The following is a 23953-nucleotide window of genomic DNA, read 5'->3' on the forward strand; positions in this document are numbered from 1 at the left end:
TGGTTTAAAACCAATATAAAAAAAATGTTTTATTCTGTTTCATACAGATTTAAGTTTTCCCCAGATGTTTGTCTAGTTTTTACATAATGTTTTCAGACTACTAATGATATATAGCTATAGCTTGGTAGCCCATTGTACGAATACTTGCTAGCTTATCATACTGCATTGTTGTAAAGCAGAGGATAGCTCGGTCTTACTCACTCAGCCTGGCACTAATTAATGAAAGTCTACAGAGGAAAGGTTTTCACCCTAGAAGCAGGACTTAATTAGTTTTGCCATAAAGAATAAGGTTAGTATGATGTTTGAGCAGGGACAGTAACTCAAAATATCACATACTTGAAAACTATAGAATCCTTCAGGTACAGGAAGTTTTTTTTTGTTTTGTTTTTTTCAACCAAATGAGACAAAACCGAGTTTTTAACAATGCCAAGCTATATTACTGTATACATCTCTGTATTTTGTGCTGAAGGAGATGTTATATATGTATATCATGAGTCCTCCCCTTTAAGAATAGCTTCTTTTTATCAGTTGTCATATGTTTGCATGGTTGTGGTTTGTGAACCACGGTTTGACAGTAACATGCGCAATTTAGATTTTTGAAAAAAAAAACTATTTAGTCTCCTTTATTATAATATAATACACGTGGTGTATCTTTGCTAAGGATAACACTATCCTGTAGACGTTTTAATTGCAACAAAATTAGCCAGAATAATGCAGACGGATCCACGGAGGAAGAGAAGTGTTTCTATACCTCTTTCTCTGCAAATTTCTTCTGTATTATTCTGACCTCTTGGAGTACTTCTGCACAAGGGCGGAGAGACAGCATGCCCCACAGGGACAGCATCTCCCCCGTTCCTCCAATTGGGCAGAGGCTGTGCACAGAGGCTCTCTACCCTTTTGCGGAACCGCTTTCGGAGCCCTGGGTAATGCAGCAGAAAAGTGAGAAGTGGACCAAAAACAGAAGGCGAAAGAAGCAAAGAACAAAAGATAAAAAACAGAGCAACGGAAAAGGAGAAGTGTTTTGCGGAGAAGCTAGGGAGACTTTGAGAGGTTGAGGGAGAGTGACCATGGATTTTGTTTCCAAATTGAAAAAGACCTCCAAATTTTGCCTGAATCACTTTTGGTCCATTTATTGTGGCCTTGGGTAATCTAGCACCCTATACAAAATTTACACACTCCTCCCCAAATAAGAGAGGGACTTAAGAACACATCACATGGCAAACAGACATGCGGTCCAGTCAGCAGTCATGAACATGCAGGTGTATATCAGATTGAGGCATGCACATGCACATTGAATAATACATACAAATATACATACATGCTCAGCCATCACCAACATAGATCTCGTTGTCCTGCTTTCTGAACTAGACAAGGGTTTCCACAAGTCTGAAAATTACAAGGTGAGGCCCAGATGCATCCTGGCGCCATGTGTTCTCCAGGTGAGTGCCGCACACCCGCCCAGCCATCCTCATGATGTAAAATGAAAAAGTGATTCATCAAGCCCGGCCACCCTCTTCCATTGTTTGGTGGTCCAGTTCATATGCTCACGTGCCCATTGTAGGCACTTTCGGCATTGGGCAAGGGTTTACTGGTCTGTGCCTACGCAGCCCCATATGCAACAAACTGCGATGCACTGTGTTCTGACATCTTTCTATCAGAACCAGCATTTAACTTTTTCAACATTTTGAGCTAGTTTGGAGTACAGCTTGGATTTGACCACACGGGCCTTCCTTCACACCCAAGCCCCCCCACCCCACGTGTATCAAAACGATTTGGTCGCCCATGACCCTGTGGCTGGTTCACCACTTTTCCTTCCTCGGACCATTTTTGATAGGTAGACCACTGCAGTTTTGGAGATTCTCTGACCCAGGCGTCTAGCCATCAGAATTTGGCCCTAGTCAAAGTCCCTCAGATTTTTATGCTTGCCCATGTCTCCTCTTTCTAACACATCAACTTTGAGGAGGAAATGTTTACTTGCTGCCTAATATCCCACCCACTGACAGGTGCCATGATAACCAGATTACTAGTGTTATTCCCTTCACCTGTCGGCGGTCATAATATTATGGCTGATCAGTGTATATGTATATATAAACAGAGTAATTAAATGGGCAGTAAATCCCGGTTTTATCATTTTTAACATGTTACATGTTTATCTGAAAAAATTATTGGAGGGACAGCTCTGTAAGTATATTTACAATAGTGCTTGTGTATGTAACGTGATGCCATGCTAAATGCTGAACAATCAACAAAAGCTTTCCATTGATCAATGGATACGTTGGGGAAATGTAGGCATACTACCAATCTTGGTGATCATCTCTATCTTCAGATTGACCATCAAAATTAAAAAGGGGGAAAATAAGCATAGTTTATCTTTAACAAAATGTTTAAAAAAAAATAAAAAAAAAAAAATTAATGTAGCAAGTAACATGGCACTGAATTCTTTTTTTTCTTTTTTTTTTTTGGCAGCACCTATATTTGTGTTGCAAGCTCTTTTTGGTAGTAATTGTAGATGGTGTACGAAGTAATGCAATAGAATAGTAACCCCAATCTCTTAATCAACTGTTTAACCCCTTCGCGACCTTTGCCGGTTCAGGACTGTCATGACATGAAGGTCACTAAATGACCTTTGACGGTCCTGAACCGTCAAAAAGTAAAATAAGCTTAGAAAGTGATCAACGATCACTTTCTTCGCTTAAACGACGTTACTGTAATGCCTCGATGTCGAGGCATTCAGCAATGCCGAGATCGGCATCGGGGGCCATGTTTGGCCCCTCCCCGAGGCGTCAACAGCCGCCATACATTGTATGGCGGCGGACGCCCGTTTTAAAAGCGTTTATGGTGTAAATGGTGTCGCTGGAATGCCTCGATCAGGAGGCATCCAGCGACACCAAACACTTACCTCTGGGTGGGCTGTGACCGCTCCGGAGAGCGGTCACAGCCGCAGCTGCCGGTGTTCTTCGCCATCAGCAAGATGGTGGCCGCTCTGTAAAAGAAACAAACAAGTTTTTAAAGTTCGCTAGATGGTCTAGAGAACTCTGGCTCCACTTGCAGGTTGAATACAGGCACTGCATTCAACCATGCAAGTCAATGGAGCCCAGCTTTCTAATCACAATGTGATTAGTAAAATATTAAAAAAAAAAAAAAAAAATATGGAAAAAATTAAGTGCTAAAATGTAAAAATTATGCAGTGATGTCACTAGATGAACCATCCAGTACCAGCAAAATGTGTAAAAAAAAAAAAATATAAAAAAAAAAGTATAAAAAAAATAGTTTATTATTTTGAGCAAGTGCTAAAATTTCTCAAAAATCTCAACAAAGAGTTAAAATAAAAGCACTTCAAATACCCAAGGGGTGTCTAATATAAAAAAAAAATGGCTGATGGGGTAAATTGGAGTGGCTGAGCTCAAAGATAGGGCATAGGTACAGACTTTCCAAAATGGACAAAAAAAGCACACTTCCCAAATGTGGCATTTTAAATCTCAAACAACACGACAAATCCATGCATGTCGGGTATCACTGCACTCAGGAGATGTTCCTGAACACACATTGGGGGGTTGTTTGACAGTGGCATATACCAGGACCTGTATATCTATAACTAAAGTACAATTTGTGTGTGTGGGGGGGGAATTACTATTACAAAGTTTGACAAAGTGTAGTTGTATAATTGGTGCATGGAAAGGGTTAAAATAACAGCATTTGGAATACCCTGGGGTGTCTAGTTTTCAAAAATATATGGTTTGACAGGGTTAAATTGAGTTAACCGGCTTCAAAGATGTTCCAAAGAGGAGATGGAGGCAGACTGACCAGATTTGTTAAAAAAGATTTGGAAATCATAAAACGCTGCTTGTACTTATTGCCCTATAACTTACAAAAAACAGCAAAAAAACATAAAAACATTGGGTATTTCTAAACTCAGGACAAGTAGTAGCTAGTTTTTTTACTTGCTTTTTTAGGTGAGTAAAAGATTTTTCAAATAAAAGTCATAAAATGTGGTTTTTTTTCATATTTTCACCATGTTTTTTTTATAGTAAATAAGTTGATACGATCAAAATAATGGTATCTGAAGAAAGCCCGTCTTGTCCTGAAAAAAACAATATATAACTTATGTGGGTACACTAAATGGGTGAGGAGAAAATTACAGCTGAACACAAGCACCACAAAAGTATTAAAACAGCCTCTGTCCCACAGGGTACAAAACGAAAAATGAGCCCGGTACTTAAGGGGTTAAAGTCTCCTCAAAAGGAGCATTGTGGTTCCACATATGTTAAGCATCAAAAGAGGAGTATTCCTGTGTGTGTGTTTATAGATGAGTCGGGTCCTCTTCAGTGTTCTGTTTGAGTCATTTTCATTTGAAATATATGCTAATAGAGATACTTGTTCCTGGTATAGTACCTACCATGTGGTCCATTACTTTGCCGGCTTTATTGGTATGTATGGACACTGAAATATCACACTGGCGCATGTATAAAATGTTTAAGGTCTTTCAGGTGAGTGGGTATTAAGTTATTCTTGAGTTTTGCACCTTTTCTGCATTATAGTATGAGGCTCCTTTAATGTTTCTACTGATCACTCCTTCTTCCTGTTGATTCCATTAGTGTAAAGTGCTTGCAGCACAATTTGTTCGAAATCCCGAGTTGACAGATTAATAAATGCTTTCAGTAGCCACAAGTTCTTTTGTTCGTGTGAAACCTCTTACTCTAGAGCCGTCGTAACCTCCCTAATAAACATGCACTGTGTGAGGTCAGCACAAAATATATAAATAAATAAAAATGGTAGCAGGGAAATGCTATCAAAGTACTGTTTGAAACAGTCAAATGAGCTCTGGGATTTGTTTCTTCTACTTCAGGGATTTTAATTGAGTGCAATAAGTGTCAGGTAACTAAGGCAAAGAGCATATGCAAATAGGAATGGTGTGATAATTTACTAGCTGTAATGCACAGCCAAACTCTTAAATGTCTTTGGAGAAAGGAAGGTGCAGTGAGGCCTTACAGGAATCTAGAGTAAACGAAGAGGCACTTAATAGTGAAACAGAAAGTATTGGCTACAAAGTGCTTGTTTTATTGAGGATTAGTGCAATATGGAAGTGCCAGATCATCAAATGCTGTCCCCCCACTGTTACAGGGTCACCGTACCCAAGGCTGGGTCCCCCTGTTTGAGGGCTGAGGAATCACCAGTCAGTCCCTCGTACGGATAGCACTCGGCTATCCACGGATCATCCAGACCACCATTCGTAGCAAACCAAGAAGAACTCTCTTTAATACAAACACACAGAACTTTATACAATCTCAATGCAATGTGTACCGAACCCAACCCCCAATCCCATCAGCCACATCCCATCACAAATCCCATCAGTATACAGGGGATGTATCAGGTGAGGGGATTACAGAATACAATGGGTTCCCCCACCTGTGTTATCCCTCCTGTAGTGCGGGTGCCGTCTGGGCAGACAGGGCTGTGTTGGCTGATTAAGAGCCCCAGCCAGATTATAGGATCGTCTCTTTGAAGGCTGGGGCTGAATCCACATCAGTCTCTGGGCCGGTTACACAATAAACACAATATAATATATTACCAGGTCACAGTATACAGAACCGGACACAAAAGTGCTCCGTGACCCGGCTAAACTTCATATGACATATGAGCCAGCTAGCCTGGCCCTGTCACAGATCTCCCCCTTGACCAACGGTCCGGCAGACCAGGCAGATCCACACGGGTCTGCTGCAGGCTGTCCGAGTGGACAAAGTTCAAAGGTGCAGGCCTTAGTTCATGGCCCCCTTTGTCAGAATCATCCATTGAAGGTGGGCCAGGGCCCTGGTTGCCCAAAAGGATAGTCAGTAGTCCTCTTTGAATTGGAGGACGGTCCCAGCTCAGCCGGGGGCACATGGCTATCCCCCTCACCGGGGTAACAGGGGCACGTGGGGACTCTTGCTCCCTTGTCTTGGGAACTGAGTCTGGGGCAGCTGCCAGGCCAGGGCGGTTGCATGGAAGGAAAGCCCTGCTGATCGGGCCGGGGGCACTCGGGGAACCAGGGAAACACGTAGAGGTAGTAAGCGAGGCCTCTACCGGGACACTGGAGTGACCTAGGGGACACTCTGGGACAGGAACAGGTGCCCTTACAGGGTTATTGGGCGAGCTAAGCAGCTCTGCGGGGTACTCAGGGGACCCAAGGGAATACTCCGGGGCAGGGACAGGTGCCAATACTGGACCGCCGGGAGGGTTAAGCAGACCCTCGATCTTCCTCTCTGGGACAGGTGCCTCTGCCTGGGCACGGGGAGAGTCAGAGGAACACTCTGGGACAGTGACCTGGGCTTCTAGGAGGACACTTCGGGAACCAGGGATCACTTCGGTGAACACAGGGATAGGAACCAGGGCCTGCGCCAGGCTACTGAGAGGACCCAGGGAACTCGGCAGCCCCTCTGGCGTCCTCGCTAGGTTAGGGAACGGTGCCTCTACCGGGTCACCGGGGACTTCAGTGGGAACCTCTGGGGCAGTGACCCGGACTTCTCCCAGGACACTCGGGAAATCAGGGGGACAATCTGGGGCCCTGGCTTCTACGAGCATAGATAAGGGTTTGGTGAGGGGGATTGTGCCACTTACTCGGGCGGTGGGGACAGTCATCTCTTCTGCCGGGGTAGAGCAGCCAGGGTTGTTGGTGGGGACATGGGTCGTAGCTTTTGGCTTCCTCCTCCGCTTCTTTTTGCTGGCGAGGACCTCGGTTCTTCTCACCAGGGCAGGGGCCGAGGAGTAGGTGAAGAGGACCTCGGTCCCACTCCCGCAAGTTGTAGTACCATGCTCCCAGTCTCCTTGTAACTCCTGGAGCTCCACTCTCCGCAGCAATTCTTTATAGTCCCTCTCGAGCTGCCATTCCTCTTGGACCAGGCAATCCATAACAGCCTCCAGCTCGGGGGGAATAGCATAAACCAGGACTTCTGCACGGTTGTCCCAGATTGTATCCCTGCGGTACTGGCAGGGGCTTCCGAAGGACGAGTCAAATTGGAAGGCATCATATATCAGTCCTGGGTCGATGGGGCTATACAGCATCAGAGGGTCGCTGTGGTCTTCACCTGCTAACTGCTGGGAGAATCCCTGGTAGCGGCTCTGGAGGTCGAGCTCTGCATATATGAGACCCCTCAATTCGTCTTCCCACTCCGGCAACGGGTTGTCCCCCAGGAGTGGAACTCGTATATCCCACATTGTCCAGTACTGTGCCCAGTACGTTTCAAAGTGGGGATGGGAGAAATCATCCCTCCAGTCTGCAGGCGCAGACTCTAACTGCCATTGCTGGTGTTCCAGCTCACACACCTCGGCTGTAACCCGGTCTGTCTCATCCTCTGGTTCTCGGAAGGGTTGGATATCCTGGTATGATATTTTGGGGGTCTGTTCCCCTAGTCTGGGAGATACAGACCCACTCTGGCTCAGTTCCCGGTGACGCATTTTAATCACCGCCGTCACTTGCTCCGATGTAGCCCCTCCTGGGTACAGGGATAGGTGCCATAGAATGTTCTTTTGTAGAGCACTCAGTCCGAGGTTCTCCTCTGGGGCATCCTGGTGCCGGTCCATCTCTCTGCAGTCCGCAATCAGAGTAGCCTTTCCTTTGCTACAAACCTCCAGGAGCTCTCTCGGTGTCTCTCGTCTGCAATCCCAGTTGGTGGTTTGGATTTCACCCAAGTCGTGGGATTCTTCCCACCGCTCCCACCAATGTTACAGGGTCACCGTACCCAAGGCTGGGTCCCCCTGTTTGAGGGCTGAGGAATCACCAGTCAGTCCCTCGTACGGATAGCACTCAGCTATCCACGGATCATCCAGACCACCATTCGTAGGAAACCAAGAAGAACTCTCTTTAATACAAACACACAGAACTTTATACAATCTCAATGCAATGTGTACCGAACCCAACCCCCAATCCCATCAGCCACATCCCATCACAAATCCCATCAGTATACAGGGGATGTATCAGGTGAGGGGATTACAGAATACAATGGGTTCCCCCACCTGTGTTATCCCCCCTGTAGTGCGGGTGCCGTCTGGGCAGACAGGGCTGTGTTGGCTGATTAAGAGCCCCAGCCAGATTATAGGATCGTCTCTTTGAAGGCTGGGGCTGAATCCACATCAGTCTCTGGGCCGGTTACACAATAAACACAATATAATATATTACCAGGTCACAGTATACAGAACCGGACACAAAAGTGCTCCGTGACCCGGCTAAACTTCATATGACATATGAGCCAGCTAGCCTGGCCCTGTCACACCCACCAAAACCACGCCCACACCCAGCCAGAAACACATGTGCACACACACACATCTAGACACACGTGCACACACACACATCTAGACACACACACACACACACACACATCTAGACACACATGCGACTCACTTACCTCATCTTCATCTTGCCTTCCATGCAGCTTCCTGCTGTGCTACTCCAGCAGGGTCATGCAATGCGACATTACTCTGCCGTCTTGAAATAAGGGGTATAAAGAGGGAAGTCCAGCACTACTTTAGCCCTACTTGTGAAGCTTGCTGTTGGCTTTCTTGAAGGGGGAGCAATTGTCATGTTGCCCCCTGGATCCACCCATGCTTGGGGTGGGAAAGTGCAGCCTGGACTAATGTATGGGCTGGTTTTGCCAGGCTCACTAGGCATTTTCAAGGCTTCCAGGTGTCCAGTCCAGGCCTAATAAGTACTACAAATAACTCCTTGCTGGATATTGCCCATGTTGGAATTTTGTGGGCTCATCATCATTCCTAGTTCTGCTGGAAGCAATGGTTTTTAAAAGGTGTTCATGACTTTTTTTTTTTCCTTCCTTTCCTTTCGAGTCACATGTGCCCTAAATAGATCTCCCCTTTTGACCACCAAAGTACTGATCAAATGCTTTAGCTCATACTGTGTTTTGGGCATAGTTAGACAAACCCCAGGGGATAGGTAGCCACATTCTCGTGCCCTTTCTAGGTTTTAGTTTGGTTATGGAGGGATCCTAAAATTTCTATGCTAGTATTTCCTAGAGTACAACTACTATATTGCATAGAACATAATTAGGTCCTTCAACATTTGCCTAATTTATTCAAAATTTTTGCTCTGTAAATATTCTAAAACACAATTTCTTTTGTTCTATTTCCAGGCACAGGAGAAAGTGGCAAAAGCACGTTTATCAAGCAAATGCGAATTATTCATGGATCTGGCTACTCTGATGAAGATAAGAGGGGTTTCACCAAACTTGTTTATCAAAATATATTCACAGCAATGCAGGCTATGATCCGTGCCATGGAAACCCTTAAAATCCCATACAAGTATGAACACAACAAGGTAAGCTGTGTGCAGGAGCACATTAAACACAAGCACAGTGCGACAATGTGTGCTTATTAGTGTCTGACCCATTTACTTTTTCATTTAGTAGTTGTGTATAGATGCCTTGTGTCCCCATTTTGTTGGCACATTCCTGTCCTGGCCATTGTGCAAAGTGAACAAATTACATCGTGTTAACTATGTTTGTTTTACACTATGTAGTAGAAAAAATATTTAACCTATGTGGAGGGAAGAATGGGCCCTTCCCAATAATTAAAGAGTGCAGCTAATTTTCGGTGAGTATTGACCAGTAAAGGTCAGCAGGCTTCCAGCAAGGCAGGATTAACACAACCATAAGTAATATAGTTTATGTACTTGTGCTGTGAGGGTTAGATTGAAACAATGCCTTTGTTTGCTGCTTGGACTGTTTCATATTTGGAATGAAGTTCCCATGTCTATGAGATTACTTAGGGTGACTTAGTCATTGGGCCACTTTATATTAGCTAATGGGTCAGATACATCTGCTTATTACCAAAACATGAATAAGTTGTACAGGTTGTTTAACGGTATGCACAACAGTACAAAAATCTTATGATTCCAATAAAAAATTATAGCCTCAAACCCCACTGTTTGCTTTATTATTTTTTGCAAAAAATGTGTTCTTGATTAGGAGGAAGTATTGTTTATCTTTATGGTGACAGACCTGACAACAAAGCTACCAATTTCCTGCTTGTGTGATAAACCAAGACACCAAGGAGTTCACTTGTTTCTGGTATATATGATGAGTATTGGAGAGACTTTTAGCATGATTACCAGCTCCTTTCTATAAAAGAATGAGAGCGAAATTATGTACAAAGGAATTGAGTGTAGTTCAGTTTCAGTGAAACAGAGGATTCTGCTAGTTAGCCATTTATAAATGTGCAATGGTATCTTATACATATGTATAAAATATTACATTATTGGGAGCAGCTAGCACTAGATCTGAGATGGCATCAGTTCCATCCTAGTTAGAAAATAATTGACCTTTTCCGGGCTCATAAGTGTTTCAGAAATTTATGAAATTGGACCACCACTTAATCTTCAGGTTTTAAAACATGTGGCCATAAAAGTACACTGTAGACACATGTATGCTATACATAAATTTTTAGAGGGAACTGGGCAGTATCCAGAAGAAGTACACTCTTAAACATATGTGGATACCTGGCCATCATACCTTTTTATGAGCTTGTTGGACATCCCATTCCGAAACCATGGTCTTTAATATGGAGTTGACCCTCCCCTCTGGCGTGTCTCTGTGGAAGTTTGTGCCTATTTAGCCAGTAGAGCATTTTTGATGTTGGGCACTGATGTTGGACAAGAAGGCCTGGCTAGCATTACCAGACCATTATCCCTCCTTGAATCTAGGGAATGCCCAGAGAACATTCATCAGACTTCTCTTCAGTGATGAATCATGTTTCACTATATGGAACACATTTCCACTGTTCCGGAGTCCAGTGGCGGTTTGCTTTACAGCAAGGCAGCCAATGCTTGACATTGTGCATAGTGAGCTTTGGCTTGTGTGCAGCTTCTTGGCCATGGAAGCCCGTATTATGAATGTTATTTATTCCAGAGGCAGTTTGGAACTCTGTAGTGAGTAATGCTACAGAGTACAGGTGATTTTTATGCCGTTTAGCACTTGCCAGCCCTGCTCTTTTGCATGCGCGTGGTTTAGTGCTTTGTGGCTCAGCTGTTAATCCTAGATGATACCACTTCCCAAGAATATGGACATGGAATGGACATGAGTGGATCCAGCAGGGCATAAAATTTATGAACTGACATGTGGCATCCTATGGCAGTGCCACGTTTAATATCACTGAATTTTCCATGGAGATGGCATGGTTATGAGCGATCACAAACACCAGTGTGCTGCCTCTCACAAGATGGCGGCACCCAGAACAAAGTAAAAGAGTGATTATTTAAACTGGATGGTTTTACTTAAGTCCTGTCATTGAAAGTGTTAAAAATACCACCATTTGAAATACACTTGGTTGTCTAGTTTTATATATATAAATATGATTTCATGTGGGTAAATTGAACTGGAAGGCATTAAAGATGTCCCAAGTAGGACATGGGGACCGGATGGCCATACATCAAAGTTCCAAATTGAAAAATGCACACTATCCTTAACGTTGCATTTTAGCCCACAAACAAAGCAACAAAACTGTGCATGGGTGTTATCACTGTATGTAGGGGATGATGCTGAACAAGTATTGAGGTATTGTTTGGTGCCATATACCAAGAGCTATAAACTCATACCCAAATTAGTGTGTGTGCACATCATTTGGCCGATATGACACTCTCAAGGTCACAGATATTTTTACATATTATGAACATATGTTGAACTGTGCCTCTGGTCCATGATGGAAAGTGTATCCATGGTATAGCTTTTTTTACCAGATGTACAATGATGTAGTAGGAAATTCCTGTTGATCTAACTAAATACTTTATTTATTTGATAATTTTGTATAAATATAAAATGTATAGAAAAAAAATACAAAATCCACTTAAGGGGGAATGAAAAAATAAAAATACAAGAAAATGTAGAAAAAAAATTGCTGCTTTTAATATTATCCTGACAAGCCAAAATATCAGGAAAGCAAATGAGGAACATACTTTGCTTGAGGCATCCGTGACTCAACTGTAGCAAAAACAAAAGGGTTCAGGCTATAATAAATTGATTAACCAACGAGTTGTGTAGTAACCCCTGTTATTAAGGAGTGTGTTTGTTTGTGAACTAAGGAAGCCATGATTTGTAGACTGGCTGTGGTGTCATCCACTAATAAAGAAAGTCTGACCATCCACAGGTTATCGTCAATTGAGAACAATAAGCTGAAGCCAAGCCTTGTGCTTAGAGGCATGCCTTGTGGCAAAGCCAAGCCTTGTCAATTTGTTTTTTCAAAACACTAAGTCTGTCAGAGGATGCCTACACTATCATAAAGAGATTTTTTTGTTTTTTACTTTTAATAAACAGTTGACAATAGTTTACTTTTTTGGTAAACGATATTAAAATGTTCATGAGACTCTGCCTTTTACCTTGAGATTGTATTGCAGCAACAGGACCCCAACATAGTTCTAATGTCTGTAGCATCAGACATTTTGTTTTAATGCAGTTGTTGGTCACCCTTCAAATACCTTTTTGTTTGTTCTCGTTAATCACACTTGTTCTGTAAATTAGGTAGAAGATGATGCTGCTGCTGTATAAATCAATAAATTAACTGCCTGTGAGTGATCTCGGTGTAGGAGAAGATGCCAAGCTATTTTAAAACAAAAATATATGCCTTTTAAGTGTCCTTTTTGTTGTACAAAGGATAAGTGGTGGTATTGCATACCCCATGCCATTTTCAAGGTTGACTGCTGGTTCCATCCTCACCCTTACATAGTCTATTAAGTGTATTGCCGGTAATCCTTGATTCCTATACACTTTTAATATGCGTAGGCGAGACAGACCACATATGCTAACTTGCAGCGAGGTTCCTATTCCGTAGCAAGACCAAGCTTCTCGGCTTCAGACTGTGTTGTGTTTGCAGTTACTGTATGTTCTGTATGCACCACTCCCTCTTACGACTACATTGACTACATTCCTCACTGGCTCCCCTCCAACTGAAATATTATACATACAATACTTTCTGATTGGGGAAAATGTTTGATATACTGGGGTCAATTTAAAAGTCACCAGACTCCTTTTAGTCTCCCAGATCCAGATTACTATAATGACTAATTGATATAATCAGACTGCCCCATTCTCATCACTTGGTACAGAGGAGTGGCTGATAGCACAGAGCAGCTGAAGCATTTTCCAGGAGGAACAGGAGCCATCAAATGTACAATATATTAGCAGAGCACTTGAACTAGGTCACTAGTCCCTTGAGTGATTGTGGGAAAGGCTCTGTCTTGTCTGCTTTCCTCCTGAATTTCCCATTGTGTCATGTTTCAGCCTGTCATTGACCTTCGTCCCATACACTGGCAGGAGAGAGCTGCTTTTTATCAGCCAAACTTTGTAGACGGGAAAGAAAAGATTGCATTTTTTATTCCTGCTGTTGCTAATATGCTAATTATTTGAATGATTATTCAAATCATATCTCTGAAACAAATGTATACTAAAAAGATATTGCAAGAACCGTAATTTAACCACACCAAGTGTTTGTGACATATGTTCTGCTCCCTTGACAAGACCCCGTGGTTTTCCAATTTCTTATTGCCTTGAACTGTAGACTAGGAGACTGGGATAAGTAAAGTCCTGCATGCAACAGGAACAACCCACAATCAACAAAAAAGATGAGCAAATTTCTGAAGCTATGTCAAGATGCTTACATTCCACCTGCATGTTTAATTCTGCGCATGCTGCTGACGGTTACATAGTGTTTGAGAGACTGCAGTGTTTCAGGCCCACCGGGAAAGGTATTAGGAAACTGGGTTAATTTGTGTATGCATTTGTACAGAGCTCCCTTGCTCAACCAAAATTTCATTACTACTTTAATCTGTGTAATATATTTAAGTAAAAAAAAAAAATGAAAGTATAGTTGATGGTTTATAGGTATAAGCTAAAATTATACCTCCTGAAATTTCCATAGGACCGCTAAGTCTTAATCACCCAGCCAGGCTACTGCATTTGCTCAATTATAAGGTGACCCCCCCCCCCCCCAATTTGAATATTAATTTTGGGAAAAAGCCTGGATATAAGACTACCTTATAGGAAAAAAGTTATACAAGTAAACATTCACATGTAAACTATTTGTTCATATTTTATAAAAACTATGATTGAGAAAAATGCATTGGTTTTTATTTGTCAATCTGCCCCCAGATATACCTTATAACCCCCCCACACACACACACACACACTTATCAATGCATCCCCAGACCTTGTTCCCTTGTGCTGTAGACTCCCTGGTGTCTGGTAAGGGCAGCCGGTGAACATCTGCGAGGTGCACATAGACAACCTCTGATGCTACCGAGCACTTCCGCTGGGGCTTCTATGACACCGGAAGGTCATGTCACACCGGCGCTCCATCATGGAAGTGTTGGGAAACCGCAGAGGTTGTCTGCGCGCATCACGCAGATGTTCACCGGCTGCCAGAGAGGAGGTCCCCTGTAGCACTGCGGGGGATCATCCTATCCGCCAGCCGGTGAACATCTGTGATGCACGCCTACATGACGCAAGGGATCTGTATCTTAGTCTTATAGTCAGACCTCCTAGTTGAATACGACGAGGGGTATTTTTCCGAGCATTTGCTGTGGGAAAAAACCTTGTCTTATATCCAAGCAAATACAGTAATAAAAGACTATGGAGGAACTGACTTAATTATATTGCCATAAAGAATCAGCTCAGTGTAGTGTCTGAGCCGAGAAACTCACCCTAAATATCACATGACTGGCAACAGCAGCAGCCTCCACGTCTGCTGATAAAGGAAGTTTACTGGAACAAAATGAGATAAATACAGATTTTTTTGTCAATGTTTACCTATATTACAATGTACGCAGCTGTATTTTATGCTCAAAGCGAGAAGTATTTTCCTTTTAAGCAGTGAATTTCTTTGTATTAGAGGAGAAAAACCTAAGAGATTTTAATAAAAGATTTCTGGAATGTTATGCCACATTTTTATGCAAATGTGTTTTCCCTTCCATAAATCATTTGCTACTAGTATTGTATAGTTGCTTTGGTCATCCCCCACAAACACTTGTCGCGTAGGAAACCTGTCACACCATCGATCCCACACACCTTCTGCGACAACCGCTAAAACTCATTACCGGAGAAACTGGTGTTCTATATAAAAATATATGCATCATGCGCTTGTCGTAAAATTCAGGGTTGTTGTTTTTTCTAGTAGGTATTGTTAACGCGCCAGTGCATGCAATCTACAATTGTAGAATCAAATGGGTCTGTCTCTTGCTGTAGTTTTACAAGATTCTCAGGACTGGTCCTCCAGTTTTCTTTGCGCAGATTATCATCCGCCTGATGAGTGTGGAATTTTATTTGTTTTCTAAATATGTAATAAGTAGAGTACATCACAGAAAATAAGGCTGTAGTAAAAAATACATGCTATAATTTGGCTTCCTACTGGTGCCTAGTTTTATTTGCATGTATGTGACCACATAAATAATGTTTTTCTGCTTGTGAAAAAAACTAACTGGAGTCACTTTTGTAAACTTTGCAGATATTTCGTCGTTTTGAGCAGCCTTTCCCGTTTCTATTGCAACAGCCTATACGTCCATACTTTTGTCACATGGCAGTTAAGCATTTCTTGAACAATTCAGGATTATTTTAGGTGATTACATATGCCCATACCTGGGAACTTCTGAGCTCCAGCTACCCGGAGCCTTCCCTTGCAGGATGCGGCCAGGACTGCCCACTGACGTCGGCGGGAAGGTCCCCACTGACGTCGGCGGGAAGGTCCCCCATTGAAAGGGAGGATTTGGGTCTTGAACATGAGAAGAGGTGCTTCACCCGACAATATCTGGGCAAACCTGGAGAGTTCCCAGGTATGCATATGCCTCCCAAGTTTCCCTCTTTAGGAGGATAAGCCCCTCATTGAGACCCAGATCTCGCAGTTCCCCTTCTTGCTCAGTTTGATATCCCTCTCTAATAAGCACTTAATGTGTTTGCTGAATCTATTGGTGCTCTACACCCCTAAAGGCTGCAGTTTGTTTAGAAACAGCATAAAAATATTATGTACGTAAATATTTTTAATTCTGCGTGCCCTACTTGCATAAATGTTTAGGAATTGATAACAAGGTCATATAAAATTGTCTCTATAAAGCTTTGCCACAAGGCATGCTTCTAAGCACAAATCAGTGACCATTGAAAGTGTCAGGAGATATTTCTGGGAAAGTTTTACAATCCCAAAAGTTGCAAAGATGTTAGCATGTCCAGCTGTTGGCGGTACTTATGTCATCAGGTAGCCGTTGGCTACCTCATGAAAATGAAAAGATAAAAATTAGTTTCCTGAGGTTTAAGCTCAGAAATCCCCAGTTTGGTCCTGATGATATGTACATATTGTATGTGTATATAACTTTTAAAGCTGTGCCTGTTATACATAGTATTTTAGTATCTTTTAATGTGTTTAACAAATTACAGCTACTAGATTTTGTTTTCTTTCCTTTTCGGTTTATGGCATGCCAAGTTTATTCCTTTCTCTGTTTTTTGCCATTCTTACTTAGTAATATATATTTTATTTATATATATATATATAATATATTATTCAAAGCAAATAGTTTATAGTTTCATGGCCCACCCACTCACAGTAGAGTTACCTTGCTACAGTTTACTGAGCTTCTAGTAACTATCCAAAGAATATTCTTTGACCTAAGAGAGCCATTTCCAGGACATCCAGATCTGTTTATGCTTGTGCCTGACAATAAAGGACTTCATAAAGGATCCATTTCCCCCTTTGTGTGGTGTTTGAGTTCAACTATTGTCAGTTTATGGCACGTCATCTGTATAACCAATTCTCTATCCAAATCTTCTGCTCTCCCCTCCCTGTAAAGTTGCTACGCGTCTTGCACGTGATATATTTACTGCCAGTCCGCTCCAGCGCCAGCTCATAGAATGTTCATATTGATTTCAATTTCCTGCCACTGATTGGCTGCTTCAAGCTAATTGGTATACAAAATGGTCGAACCGCGGATGAAGAGGGCAGCTTAAACCTCGGGAACGTGATTTATTTTTTTTCAATTTTGAAGAATGCATATTAAAGCAGTGGTTGGCAAACTTGGAAGAGCCAGCCAAAAAAGTTAGGAATGTCACACAATTATTGGCACCCCTGTGAATACATATGAGAAAATTTATATTTAAAATTTTGAAGGCCAAGGAATATAGTTGTGATGAGTAGCAAAAGGTTGTTGAGCTTCACATAATAGGAAGTGGCTGTAAGAAAATGGCAAAAGCATTGAAAATGCCAATTTTCACCATCGGGACAGTGATTAAGTTCCAGTTAACTGAAAATGTTGTGAATCGACCTGGAAGAGGAGGTGTGTCTATCGTCTCAATGCACTGCGAAGAGGATGGCTTGAGAAGCCAAGAAATCTCCAAGGATCACAGCTGGAGAATTGCTGAACTTAGTTGCGCCTTATCGTTTTGGATACTTTGACCACAATTCGATGTTGCCTATATCACCACAAGCTGCTTGGAAGGGTTTCAAGAAAGAAAAAAAAACAGGGTTTCCAAAAACAAACTCAACTTGTCTTGAGTTTCCCAGACACTACCAGAACTTCAAATCCAGTTCCATGGTCAGATTAAACCAAAATAGAGGTTTTTGGCAATAAACACCAGAGGGGGTTTTGGCGCACACAGAGAGTTAGCCATATAAAAAAGTACATCATACTCGCAGCTAAATATGCTTATGCCTTGGGCTGTTTTTCTGCCAGAGGACCTGGATATTTTGTTTTTTGGGGTACATTACATTATCAAACATCAATACATATTGATTGAACACCTGACTGCCTCTGCCAGAAAGCATAAAATGGGCCATGGTTGGGTCTTCCAGCAGGACAATGATCTAAAACATACATCAAAATCCACACAAAAAATGGTTTACTGACCACAATTCAAGTTCCTACCATTGCCATCAGTCCTGTAACTTGAACCCATAGAAAACATGTAGGATGAACCGAATAAGAGATTCCACTAGTGTCAGCCTCTAAATTTGAAGGACCTAGAGAGATTATGTATGTAGGAATTGTCTCAGATCCCTTACAATGTATTCTCTGACCTTATTAGGCATTATGGGAGCAGACTCTGAGCTGTAATCTTGGCAAAGGGAGGCAGCACAAAGTATTGATTAAAAAGGTGCCAAATAATTGAGTCATACATACTCACTGGCCACTTTATTAGGTACACCTGTTCAATTGCTGGTTAACACAAATAGCTAATTAGCCAATCACATGGCAGCAACTCAATGCATTTAGGCATGTGGATGTGGTCAAGACAACTTGCTTAAGTTCAAGCCAAGCGTCAGAATGGGGAAGAAAGGGGACTTTGAACGTGGCATTGTTGTTGGTGCCAGGCGGGCTGGTCTGAGTATTTCAGAAACTGCTGATCTACTGGGATTTTCACGTACAACCATCTCAAGGGTTTACAGAGAGTGGTCCGAAAAAGAAAATATCCAGTGAGCGGCAGTTGTGTGGACGAAAATGCCTTTTTGATGTCCGAGCTCAGAGGAGAATGGGCAGACTGGTTCAAGATGACAGGCAACAGTAACTCAAATAACCACTCGGTACAACCAAGGTATGCAAAATACCATTTCTGAATGCACAACACATCGAACCTTTAAGCAGATGGGTTACAGCAGGAGAAGACTGCTCTGGGTGCCACCCCTGCCAGCCAAGAACAGGAAATTGAGGCTACAATTTGCACAGGCTCGCCAAAATTAGACAATGGAAGACTAGAAGAACGTTGCCTGGTCTGATGAGTCTCTAGTCCAGCTGCGACATTCAGATGGCAGGGTCTTTGACGTAAACAACATGAAAGCGTGGATCCATCCTGCCTTGTGTCAACGGTTCAGGCTGGTGCTGGTGGTGTGATGGTGTGGGGGACATTTTCTTGGCACACTGGACCCCATAGCACCAATTGAGCATTGTTTAAACGCGACAGCATACCTGAGTATTGTTGGTGACCATGTCCGTCCCTTTATGACCAGTGTACCCATCTTCTGATGGGTACTTCCAGCAGGATAATGCATCATGTCACAAAGCTTACATCAGCTCAAACTGGTTTTGTGAACATGACAGAGTTCACTGTACTCCAGTGGCCTCCACAGTCACCAGATCTCGATCCAATAGAGCACCTTTGGGATGTGGTGGAATGGGAGATTCGCATCATGGATATGTAGCCGACAAATCTGCAGCAACTACGTGATGCCATCATGTCCATATGGCGCAAGATCTGAGGAATGTTTCCAGCACCTTGTAGAAAGTATAACATGAAGAATGAAGGCAAAAGGGGATGCAACCCAGTACTAGCAAGGCATACCTAATAAAGTGGCCAGTGAGTGTAAATTTAACTTTTTTTTATAAACCCATGTTGTGTTTGCAATTGTTTGATATCCATGAGGGTAGAATATTTGTAAGTAATTTTTGAAGAAACGCTCGAAGGGTTAAGCAATAGACACATTTTCACAGCCCTCCATATTTACCAAGGGTGCCAATATTAGCAGGGGGCAATGTATAACCCAACCTGGCTTGTCGAGCCTTGCTATACACTAATATACAGTAACAGATGCAAGCTATAATCTTAAACTCAGTAACACACACGCAAACATTCTACGCTCATGTAGACACATGCTAACACCTTACACTAATACACACACGCTAACACTATTTGCTGACATACTCATGCTAATGTCATACTGTAATAACACCATACGCACTAGCACCATACTCATATACACATGTGCACAAACACACTGGCTAGCTTTATACATATATAAAAATACGCACTCTAATACTGTGGACACGTACACGCTGAATCTGACACTAAAATATGGTAGACATACTGACTCTGGTGCTATATACGCACATGTACATGCACAGACTCCTGCACTACAGTATACATATGCACACTGACTCATGCACTACAGTATACGCACACACACTCACATACACTACTCCCCTTGTCACCTTCCACGCCCTGCTTAACTTCTACCATTGCAAATCAGAAATACTATGCTTTCCTGTCGGTGCATGGAGAAGCGAGTGATGCGAGGCACCCAGTGGGGTAAGATAGCATACCTCACGGCACCCGCTACACCGGATTCATAATGGCTGCCCTGCAAAAGTCTGGGCGCCAGGAAGTGGATTCTAGTCGTCCGGGGTTTGTTCAGACCTGCATTAAAGTACTCGCAAATTAATATGCATTTTTCTGAGTGAGGCTAATGTGTCCTATGAGGGAAGATGATAGGTAGGTTATTTGTGTGTGCCTGTATGTATGTGTTGTATGTATATCTACATACATATACAACCAAATCCACCATAACATTATGATCACTTGCCTAATATTGTGTAGGTCCCCCTTTTGCTAACAAAACAGCCCTAACCCATCGAGGCATGGACTCCACTAGACCTCTGAAGGTGTGCTGTTGTATCTGGCACCAAGATGTTAGCAGCAGATCCTTTAAGTCCTGTAAGTTGCAAGGTCGTACCTCCCATGGATGCATCCTGGTGCCATGTTTTCTCCAGGTAAGCAATGCACACGTGCCCGTCCATTCATGTGCTGTAAAAGAAAACGTGATTCATCAGACCAAGCCGCCTTCTTCCATTGCTCCGTGGTCCAGTTCTTATGCTCACGTGCCTGTTGTAGGCGCTTTCAGCAGTGGACAGATAGGCACCCTGACTGGTCTACGGCTACGCAGCCCCATATGCAAACAAACTGTGATACATTGTGTTCTGACACCTTTCTATCAGAACCAGCATTAACTTTTTCAGCAAATTGAGATACATTAGCTGGATTTGACCACGTGGGCCAGCTTTCACCCTCCATGTGCCTCAATGAGGTTTGGTCACCCGTGACCTTGTCCCCGGTGAAACGCTTTTCCTTCCTTCCTTGGACCACTTTTGATATGTACTGAACACTGCAGACCAGAAACACCCCACAAGCGCTGCCGTTTTGGAGATGATCTGACCCAGGCGTCTAGCCATCAGAATTTGGTCTCTGTCAAAGTCAATCAGATCCTTACACATGCCTATTTTTTCTGCTTCTAACACATCAACTTTTGGATGAAATGTTAACTTGCTGCCTAATCTATCCCACCCATTGACAGGTTCCTTGATAACAAGATTATCAGTGTTATTCACTTCACCTGTCAGTGGTCATAATGTTATGGCTAATCAGTGTATGTATGGATGAATTCTCGTTCATGCTGCCTTCTCTTCTATTACAGAATGCAGGAACATGGTGCTGAGAAATGATAGACTAAGACAAACCGATACATTAGGCAGGATCTGGCGAGGGACTGAATGTGAAGGATGAAGGAGAGGTTTGAGTCAAGGATGACCCAAAGGCATTGAGCCTGGTTAGTAGTGTTTTAATGGTGATAGAGAATTCAAGTCATTGGAGACTTTTGTTAGGGCCATTTCAGTAGAGTGACGAGGTTTGAAACCAGACCGTAGAGGGTCAAGGAGGGAATTGGAGGAGAGAAAGTTAGTAAGGCGAATGTACGCAATCTGTTCAAGAAACTTTGAGGTAAAAGGAAGTAGAGAGGGCGGTAGTAAGTCAGACAGATGGGATCTAAGGAAGGATTTTTTAGAATGGATGTGATTAGCGCATGTGTGAACGCTGTTGGTACAGTTCCAGATGATAGAGACAGATTAAATACTTTGTGAGGTGTGATGGGGTCAAGGGGACAGGATGTTGGGTGAGAGGAAGAAAGAAGAGTGGCTATCTCTTCAGCTGTAGGTGAAAATAATATAATATAATAAGCCTGGTAGCATACAGTAAATTAAATCTTTTAAATAACTTTGTCTATACATTTGCTAACCAGTTAGCTAGTATAATATTTAGGTGAATAGTTACTCCCTACAAAGCGACACCTTATCAGTCCATGGAATAGATTTAATTTCCAGCTGTTGACGTAGGTAGCTGCAGCATTTGAGAACTGAACTATCTGCTAAATTAAATAATGGCAATTGTCAACCAGGCCTCAAGGTTTCTTATGTCTGTTACTGGGGTAAACTGTGCATCCTGGTGCCTTTTTAAAGCCATGTTGTACTCCTGTTTGCATATATTGTCCTGTCTTCGGTCTTGTACAGTCTGTTCTTCTCTGTGCCATCTGCACAGGGTGTAACATATTACAGCACACCTCTCTGTGCCAAATGCCCTGAGGGTATGACTTCCTAAACTGGTTTACAATGGTGTCTCTTGTGCAGTGATTTTTAAACACTGCCTTCTGTACAAAAAACAAAGGGGAAGTATAACTTGCTCGTTATCTTTCCAATCTTTTTTTATTTTTTTTATTTTTATCATTTACAGGACTTTTTGGTCTACTGTTTAAGTCTACGTGTGCTGTGTGTAGTAGGCGTGTAAGATTGTATTGCTTAGAGTTATTAAAGGTATGTATGTTTATCCATCTAGCTTGGAACTGAAAGGTCAGATACATCTTATAGATATAATATCTTATAGAGAACAAAAGATGCTCCAGCAGGGAAGTTCTACCTAAGTTAAGTATGCAAGAGAACAGTGCCAGCCTTTTTGTGTATAGCACCAATCTGTAAATTGTAATTCCTCTTTTCCATGTTTGATGTACCAACACAAATTATACACCCTTCTTCCTGGAAAAAAAACAGGCTTTCATTTAAAACCATAGAAAGATGCAAAAAATAATTTAGTGCTAGTATGAATAAAAAAAAATTAAAGAGATGGAGAAAAGAAACTGACCTGGGTAAGTTTCTGCCAAAATCTGGTCACTCTTATGTTGGGGTCTCTCATATAGACGCATACCTCTGCTGTTAACTACAGTTCACAATGAGGCTCAGCCAGACATACTGCTTCCATGATGCTGGCTGAGCATCATGGGAAGTAGTCAACAGTAAAGCTGCAGATTCTAGCTTTGAACTACAATTCCCATGATTCTCAGCCAGCCAGGTGTCAACCATTGTGCTGGCTGAGTATCATTGGAAGAGTAGTGAACATACACGTACACTACCCACACACACACGTACGTACGTACGTACGTACGTACGTACACTGCCCTTACACACACACACACGTACACACCTGCCTTTGCACACACGCACACACATTCACTGCCTTTACACACACACACACACACACACACACACACATTCACTGCCCTTACACACACTTGCCTTTATATACACACACATATACACATTCACTGCCCTTACACACCAGCTTACAAATTCCTATACCACTCTTACACACACCAGCTTACAAACACACGCATGCACTGCCCATACACCCCTTTCTCCCCATCTCTTACCTCTTCCTCCATCCTGTGGTGGGAGTGCGAGGTCTGTCACTTCAGACCTCGCTTTACTGCTCCCTCATCACTATGCACCAGCAATGGATGCAGAACGTGGGGGTACGACGTCATTCCCCGCGCTGGGCATTAATTGTCGGGGAGCAGTAAGTGGTCCTGCAGGCTGCAGCTGCTCATTGGGTGGCTGTGTGCCCCCCTGCAGCTGCATCTGAGGTGAGTATCGCTCTTGCCTAACCCTTCCTCCACCCCTGCAAAGCGGGACAGAGGAAGGGATAGGTAGGCAGTTACCTATGTATCAATGTGTCTTGGCCTTCAACACAATGGCCGTCATGTTACAACTCTAAAGCACTTTTCATTTAACATTTTTCAGTTAGTATAAGAACAGCAAGTATGTGATACAGAGTAATAGACAAAAGAAACCAACAGGCTTTTTGAATGTACTAATGCATTTATAAATTTTAATAAACACTCAGTTCATTTTTATTTGTATTTATCAATGTAATATTTAGCAATGAAAGTGATTTCCAATAATTTAATGTATTTTATCAGTTTATTAAATAGATTCCAATTTCCTGTTATTGAATTCTGTTATTTCCCTAATATTGAATGTATTGATAGAATACTTTATGAAATACATATATTTTGTGACATCTTTTATGGGATGCATTTCTTATATATGCATATATGTATAAGTGTGTGTGTGTGT

General features: G+C 42.4%; 1 protein-coding gene across 1 annotated transcript in view; it reads left to right on the top strand.

Annotated features, from left to right (window-relative positions):
- LOC149300579 (guanine nucleotide-binding protein G(q) subunit alpha) overlaps positions 1 to 23953 on the top strand; it is a 62454-nt gene that overhangs the window by 26532 nt on the left and 11969 nt on the right. Inside the window, exon 2 of the mRNA XM_089485201.1 lies at positions 9117 to 9301. Coding sequence (XP_089341327.1) covers positions 9117 to 9301 — 185 coding nt within the window. The remainder of the gene's footprint in view (positions 1 to 9116; positions 9302 to 23953) is intronic.

The sequence above is a fragment of the Sceloporus occidentalis genome, unplaced genomic scaffold, assembly GCF_023333645.1.
Source record: "Sceloporus occidentalis isolate IW3139 unplaced genomic scaffold, rSceOcc1.0.p SCAF_24, whole genome shotgun sequence".
Lineage (NCBI taxonomy): Eukaryota > Metazoa > Chordata > Lepidosauria > Squamata > Phrynosomatidae > Sceloporus > Sceloporus occidentalis.